At 33.5% G+C, this 8,518-nt stretch overlaps 1 protein-coding gene and 1 non-coding gene across 2 annotated transcripts; both read right to left on the reverse strand.

Annotated features, from left to right (window-relative positions):
* Positions 1-1,786: 1,786 nt before the first annotated feature.
* TRNAK-CUU (transfer RNA lysine (anticodon CUU)) lies at positions 1,787-1,859 on the reverse strand. Its single transcript has one exon. It is a non-coding gene; the product is annotated as a tRNA-Lys (tRNA).
* Positions 1,860-1,921: 62 nt separating this feature from the next.
* Positions 1,922-4,148, reverse strand: LOC108826950 (methylsterol monooxygenase 1-1). The gene is made up of 5 exons (XM_018600298.2): positions 3,674-4,148; positions 3,265-3,587; positions 2,544-2,691; positions 2,417-2,449; positions 1,922-2,333 (listed from the first exon to the last, which is right to left on the reverse strand). The coding sequence occupies exons 1-5, from the start codon at positions 4,007-4,009 to the stop codon at positions 2,277-2,279; spliced, it is 897 nt and encodes a 298-aa protein (XP_018455800.1). The 5' UTR covers positions 4,010-4,148; the 3' UTR covers positions 1,922-2,276.
* Positions 4,149-8,518: the final 4,370 nt, after the last annotated feature.

Consider the following 8,518-nt stretch of genomic DNA (forward strand, 5'->3'; position numbering starts at 1 on the left):
TTTTGGAGAAGCTTTTGAAGATGAAAGCTAAGAGGAAAATTATGGCTTTACCGAGGAATGGGGATGTTGAGTTTACTCATGCTAATATCACGTTGGCGCAAACACAGATTGGTTATAAACCTGAGGTTGATCTTGAGACGGGTTTGAAGAAGTTTGTTAAATGGTATATGGGTTTTTACTCAGGCTCGAAGAAGAAGAGTTCTTGGTGAGAGATCTCTCTCTGCCTCCACTGTTAATGGACACACACTTGGTTATTTCTCAACATGAAAGCTATCTTCATATCTTGCATTGTTTCTGTGTTGCTAGATTGTGCTTCATTTGTTTTTTTTTAGTAAATTTTGAGTAATGTACAGCTTCAGGATTTATTAGATTTTTTTTTTTCAATGGTGGAAACTCATTTGTCTTTTCGATCTTGTCGGAAGAATAAAGTAGCTTGGACTTGAATGCATATATTATTCAATCTATATTGCTTATTACATGGTTTATATATTGTATCTCGCTCTCTAGCCTGAAGATGTTCATAGCTTCCAGTGATTTATCTCCTCCGCGCAATCAATCTCCTCCAATGCAATGGTGTTTATCGACAAGGTCTTTAAGATCCAACACCTTCTTCATTATCCATGTCGCACCAACCACAACCTCTGCTCCATTCACATCAAACTGGCCGCAAGTCGCCTTTTCTAACTTTTCACGTCTCCACAACTTTCTCAACTTCTTCCATGGATAAAACAGTTCAGGCTAAATCAGAAGTTCGGATAACAAATATTACACCAATAACCCTGCAGTTTTTCCTTAGCTTCCAATAGGTATCAAAACATCTCAAACAAAGTTTTGTCTCATGAGTGTAGTTAATTGAAGCATACAAAGAACCAAACTCTTGCTTAGAAACCAAAACAGATCAAGAAACCTCCCCACCCACCCACCCTTATCAAAGGTGGATAATCTGCGCTTCCGGAACTTTCTAGAAACGTTGGTGACTGATCTGAAGTTGAGCTTCCAGAGCCTTGAGGCCTATCGTTGCTACTGTCTTCCTGCTCTACCCCATTTTTGTTCTTCTTCTTCTGGCTACTACTGTATGTGCCATCTGCATCGACTTTTTAATGGTTTCACCACTTCAGGCCGTGGCTCTACTCGTACCCGCCTTAGGTGCAGCTACACACAAGAAACTGAGGTTCATCATATCAATCTAACGTCTTTATATGCAGCAACAACATGATGTTCTTGCACTAAGCAAACGGGTACACCACGCACAAGAGATGAGATTGTATTTATACCTGTAAATGCAAATTTATTTGCAGTAGAAAACCAGCCAGCTATGAGATTTGATTATAAAGTAATGGACGGAGTCATACTTATTGATTTATGAGATGTAACTTTCTCAGTTCTTCTACCATTTATCTTCTAGTTGTTTAGCCAAATCATATTCTTTCCCTTAAACTAAGTGAGGGGTCAAGTTCACATCTTTCTTTCACTTCATGAAATGTATTCAAAACAAATAATCAGTAACAAGTTTGCTTCTGTGTATCTGTGGGGTAATCCATCTTTTGATGAACTCACAAAGGTCATTTGCCAAAACGAGACTACCCTTTAATAGTTGTATTAAGCAGGGATTGTGTGAACAAATTTTTAAAAAAAAACTACCCTTGTAAGAATGAACCAAAGCCAACATTTTATTCTGTCTCTCAGTCTCCTTCAACCAGTCCGGTGTTGGCCCAATCAAGAAGAATATTAGTTTGGGCAAGGCGCCTTCTTTCCCACGATGGATTTTTGTGCAAAAAAAGAATATCGCCCACCGTGGGGCTCGAACCCACGACCACAAGGTTAAGAGCCTTGCGCTCTACCAACTGAGCTAGACGGGCTTGATGTTTGATGTAGTTACAAAACCTATAAATTCGTTTTACCATTTAGCAAAGTAGTGATAAGTACGAACAAATGTGTTTATCAAATACATTTTAATAAGAACAAACACGGCTTTGACATGTCAATTCCTTCTCCATGACAAACAACATAAACTAAATAAAATGCGAGAAAAGAACAAAACCCAGTCCCGACACACTTATATATCATGACCCACATTTGTCCGAAGTAGCAGTTTTCATGTGAGCTTAAGAAAAAAAGCAGTTAGTAACAACTTTGAAGACGTAAGAGATAAGACACACCTGAAAAATATCAACTACTACTACTACTCCCCTTATCTTTTTCTTTCGTGAAGCTGAGTAGATTTGCCTACATCTTCTCCACACATAACTTCTTCATCAGGACCATATTTTAATTTACTAATCGGACTTGATACCTCCGTTCTGCTTGTTGCTCTTCTTGGACGACTCTTTGATCTACAAACAAAGCATATTTTGATAAAACATCACGGTTTATTGCTTCTTCTTCTAGAGATCAGGAAAAGACCAACTGGGCTTACCTGCTCAAGAAGCTTCTTTTGGAATCGGTAACCCTAATGAGGAATAATATATAACCACATAGTTAATGTTTTAAAGCTAGAATTGGTGTATCATTTTGGTTAGTTTTGTTTTTGTTGAAACACTTACCTTGTCAGTTCCATAAATGTAGTCACAATAAGTAAAAACTGAAGCGAAGTTGCTGTGGCTTTGTCCTCCAACGTAGTGATGGTAGTCATGGTATTCAGCACCACCATAGAAAGGGATGTATTTTGTTGGACTCCATGGAAAATCATATCTGCAATGACAACAAACAAACCCCATAACTTAACATTTTTTTACCCAAAAATACAAACAAACGCCATTTTCTAAGGTCAATCGAGATACATGGCAAGCTTTTCAAGAAAGCAAGAAAACACTTCAGTAAATCCAAGAGACTAGTGAGCGGAGTTTCCTCTTACCACACTTGTCTCTTGCTTTAGATGTTTCGGGTTACTTACAAAAGTTAAATTATAGAAAAATAGAGCATATCTAATTGTTCACCAAAAGTATCTATTCTACTTTCCAGTTCCCAAACAATTCACAATAGCTTACAAAAGCCTAAAAAGTATTATAATAAAAAAAACCTAATACCTAACTTAGCCCCAGTTGTAAAAAGGTGAGCCACTATTGTATCTACCACAGCGTGGCCTCTTTTATATATAATATATATACACATAAACTAGCTAAGGAAAGATGTAAGAAACAATTGATATGATGCAGTCACTTATTAATATAAGGAAGAAAAAGTGTATAAACTGTAAAGTAACCACAAAAAACAAAGCAAAGAAAAGAGTTTTGTTATTTGATTTGTTTAAAACCACGCCCTTACCCACTGTGCGTCTCTATAGCCTCAATTTGCCTTAAAGCTATCCACAACCAAAAGGTTATCATGTGACCAGGAGCAATCGCTGGTCCCATAAACGTTGGGATTCCAAGAAGCAACACTTCAGCCCAATGTGCATAAGGTGCAGCGTATCCAATAGGAGCTGTGTACTCGTGATGAACGCGATGAATGTTCTCGTATCCCCACTTACTGTGGAAAAATCTATGTACCCAATAGTTTGTGTAGTCTTCTATCAAGAAGTAGACGAACAACTGTGGCAGCATCTCTGAAAATGTTGGTAATGGTAAACCAGATCGTATCCCAATCATCTGTATTTTTGAAGAACACAAGAACGTAAATGATGTGATGAAACATTCAGGATTGTGTCAATATCAGATTCAAGATTCAAGATTACCTGAATGGAAGGATAAGAAACGAGTTGTAATGGACCAACGACGAGGATGAACATCTTCATGACGTCTTTGTAACATCCGAACATGTCGGACAAGGAGTAGTTTACTTTGGGTTGGATCTTGTACCGGTCGAACCACCCAGAAGCGGATCGAGCCAGCTCGACGAGAACCAGAGGGAGAGGAGCTAGAGAAAAGACGAGGAATAGGAAGAGAATGTTGTGGCAGTAGAGATAGTAGTCGGACTTTGTGGCGGAGTAATCGAACCAAACTGTCTCCAACCACGTGAGGTTTCTTCCGAGCGCGAAGGAAGCTTCCTCAACCGTTACGTAAGGAATCATGATGGTAAAGTTTCTCGGTTTCTCCGGCGGGTTTGCGACGGAGAATTGCTGACGTGGAGATCTGATGATCTGGGGAGGAGAGGTTGAGAGAGAAGAGAAGAAGAGAGTGTTTGTTTGTTATATAGTTGGCGAATATTTTGGATTGAAGATGTGATCAGTATTTAATATTTATTTATTTTTTGGTGCAAATGTGATCAGCCAAATTGCCACAAATACTTTTAAATTGGATTTCCTTTTGTGTCAAATGTTACATTTTCATTCGAAATCTAGAACCTTATTGGTTATGAATCTTATGATACCCACTAAAGTTCTCAATCCTTTTAAATCAATTTTAATATAATTTTGTTACATAATTAAAGTTTTATTGTTATATAAATATTAAACGTATAATCAATTGTCATCTGTGAATTAAAAGGTCTGAAACAGTTGTAATAATATAAGATGAGACACGATATCTCTTTCTCTCTCCTATTTATTTATTTTATCTTTTTGTTTAGGGAGAATTTGTGAGATATACATAAGGGAGAAAAAACTCAAGCATATAGTCATTATACAGTTGCAACGATGGACGGGACAATTAACACACAATTTTGACAAAAAACTCCTTTTAGGCGCGTGCGTTTGATATTGACGCTTTAAAACTGAACTAGATTTTGATCCGCACGTCCATGCGGGTGTTTATTTAAATCTTTATAAATCAAATATGATTAATTATATTTTAAAAATATATTATATGTTGTTGGTACCCGTTTGGGTTGGTTCGATTTATTCAAATTTTAGGTTTTTGAGTTTAAAGAATTCACCCATATTCATATATTTATAACTTTCGGTCCAATTTCGGTTTCATTCTTTCAGAGTTCGGTTCTGATTTAGATAACCCATAAGTTATATTTAAAAATTTGGTTCGTTCGGTACACTTGAATTAAAGTTAAGTTCCAAGAATTTTTAGGTGGTTTAGGAATATGATAAAAACAGCTATCAATGGCATAAGAATGTAAATATTTGGGAAAAGTTAGAGTCAATTCAATTTTGTATTTCAATTTTAATAGTTTAGATAATAACAAATATATTACATAACAATTACAAAGAATAAAATTTTGTAAATTTTGAACTCAAAACAATTTATGTGAGTACAAAGGAGTATAATGTAAAACATAAAAATCAACATAATTTTTAATATATTAGATTTTTTTTATAAAAACATGATCTTATAATTAAAAATATTTGACCAAAATTTTAAAAAGAAATAAATCAAGCGCTTTGAAAACGTAGATCAAAATCTAATGTTTAGTTTTTAGATTACATGGTTAGATATATTAAATTTCAATAATATAAGAATATTTAATTAATCTAATTAAAAGCACTTTGGTTTTGGTTTGGTTCAGTTTAAAAGCAAACAAACCAAACCATTTGAGTTGGTAAAATCTTGAACAAAATAATTTAGACATATACTTTGGTTCGGCTTGGATCGGTTTGGGTGACTTGGTTTGGTTTTTGTTCGGTTCGATTTGGTTTTTTGTCTACTCCTAATTTTGAAGGAGGGAAAATTCTTTAAAAAATACACAGACTGAATTTCATTTGCTGAAAAAATACACGAATTTTTTAGGCTTCCCAAAAAATACACAGATTAATTTTGGTTGTCTATAAAATACATGAACTTTTGAATTTTGGAGGCTTACACCTCGATTTTAACGACGTTAACTCTGATTAACGGAACGTTAAGACGCCGTTAGATGACGTTAACTCTGATTCAAAAGTTTATGTATTTTATGGACAACCAAAATTAGTCTGTGTATTTTTCTGGAAAGCCTAAAAATTCGTGTATTTTTTCAGAGAAGAAAATTTAGTCTGTGTATTTTTTTGAAAATTTCCCTATTTTTTTTGTGCAACATCATATTTCTTTTATTCAAGATTTATTATAATCAGGTTTAGCAGTTTAGGTCCACAAGATTTATTCAATTTTGTGCAAAAAGAATTGATCTGAATAGACCCAGATGCAATAAAATCGACCCGGATCCAATAAAATTGACCCGAATCCAATAAAATCGACCCGAATCCAATATAAACTATCTGTAAAATCTTATTGGATTCGGGTCGATTTTATTGCATCTGGACCTAAACTGCTAAACCTGATTATAATAAATCTTGAATAAAAGAAATATGTTGTTGCACAACAAAAAATAGGAAAAATTCCTTAAAAATACAGAGACTAAATTTTATTTACTGAAAAAATATACGAACTTTTTAGGCTTTCCAAAAAATACACAGACTAATTTTGGTTGTCCATAAAATACATAAACTTTTGAATCAGAGTTAACGTCTTCTAACGGCGTCTTAACGTTCCGTTAATTAGAGTTAACGCTGTTAAAATCGAAGTGTGAAACCTCCAAAATTCAAAAGTTGATGTATTTTATGGATAACCAAAATTAATTTGTGTATTTTTTGAAAAGCCTAAAAAGTTCGTGTATTTTTCAGCAAATGAAATTCAGTCTGTGTATTTTTAAAGAATTTTCCCATTTGAAGCATTAAAAACGAATATACGATTTTGATTTATTTAATAACATTCATTTTATATATATTAAATTATAATAATAACCAGAATCTTCGTTTCTAAAATGAGGAATACACGATTAGCAAGATTTGAATATGAGATGGAGATTGTGTTAATTGATTGAAATCTTATAGTCATGTTAATTGCTTAGAAACAGGAATGTTTTTTTAATGTAAGTTCGTTTAGGAAATATAATAAATGTTTTGTTTTGATTCTGAGCACAGATAATATTTGATGATATTAAGGGAGGTGTATTCAACTTAGAGTTTCAGGTGATTTGTATTAAAATGATAAATTCACTGTTATTCAAACATGAATTTTAAAAACTCATTTAAAATCCACTGTTATTGAACTTGACATTTCGTAAAGTATTCTGAAATCCATTGTTATTAAAAATATTTTAAATTGTGGGATTTTAAAGTTTTGAGATGATTTTAGGGTGTTTGGGTGGAGTTTCTTAGTTAAAAAAAAAAATAAAACTTAAATCCCATTGTTTGAGGTGATATTCTAGAGTAGTTTAACAAAAATCACCTAAATCTCTGCAACTTATTAAAATCATCTAAAACTCCATTAAAAATCAAATCACATCAAATGCTAAATTGAATACATCTCCCTAAATTTCAAATGGAAAGGTATTAACTACCGAGATATTATTGTATTAGGTTCCGTTGGTTTTGTTATGAGTTATATAAGCTTAAGTTGGTTTAGTCTGGTCAAATTTTATTAATTAGATGGTTAGCAAATTCATGGTTTACCGAATTTATAGCCAAGCGAATTAATCCGTGACAAAAAAAAAAGAAAAAAAAAGCCAAGCGAATTAATAGGTAGCAAAAGTATGAAACGATTGTGTTTTATGCTAGTGGCATGAAATGGTAAATTTTTAGGAAAAATCAGGGCTATTTTCTATTTGTACTTCCCTTTTAATAGTTTAGAAGATTTGTAATACTATACTATATAGCATATATTGTAGTCCAAAGATTATGACAATTAAGAACAAAACGTTGTACTCTAATTGCGTTGTACTATATATATATATAGAATTGTCTTTCACTTATATACAAATGTTGTGAGGTGTATTAGTAAGCAATACTATATTATAAAAGTTAAATTTATGACAATTACACAAATTTTAAATCCTAAATTCTAAACTCTAAACCCAACCCAAACTCTAAATCCTAAACCCAAACCTAAACTCTAAATTCTAAACCCTAAACCCTAAACTCAAACTCTAAATCCAAACCCAAACTCTAAACCCAAATTCTAAATCCAAATCAAAATTCTAAACCCTAAACTATAAACCCAAACCCAAACTCTAAACCCTAAACCCAAACCCAAACTCTAAACCCTAAACCCTAAACCCAAACCATATACCCTAAACCCAAACTCTAAACCCAAACCATATACCCTAAACCCAAACCATATACCCTAAACCCAAACCCTAATCCTAAATCCTAAACCTAAATCCAAATTCTTATCCATTACATGACTATGCTATACATATTATAGTATGGAATACTCGACACACCCACAAATTTTGTATATATCAAATTCTCTAAAATTCCTTTATATAGAGAGAGATGATGAGTAACGACAATGTTGAAGGACAAAATAGGGTAACTAATGAAGTAGGGAGTAAGAAGAACCATGAGACAGAAAATGAGATACAAATTGCAAAAGAAGAGAAAAAGAAATGTATCATACTATACTGTAATTTAAAATAGTATGAAACATATCAATGTTATTCGTTTTTAGGTTAAGAAAGAGTGACAGTGATGTCTCCCCGCGATAAAATAGGAGGAGGAGGAGGATGACGAGGAGGAGGGGAGATGATGTAACAGTACATGTTTCGTTATACTATTCTATGTTTATCAAATGGAATGGTACAACGCAATATGTACTGTTCATCTTCACCAATAATTCTACGCATCATCTGTTTCTTAACCCACATCTATCGAAAA

The sequence above is a fragment of the Raphanus sativus genome, chromosome 2 (assembly GCF_000801105.2).
Source record: "Raphanus sativus cultivar WK10039 chromosome 2, ASM80110v3, whole genome shotgun sequence".
Classification (NCBI taxonomy): Eukaryota; Viridiplantae; Streptophyta; class Magnoliopsida; order Brassicales; family Brassicaceae; genus Raphanus; species Raphanus sativus.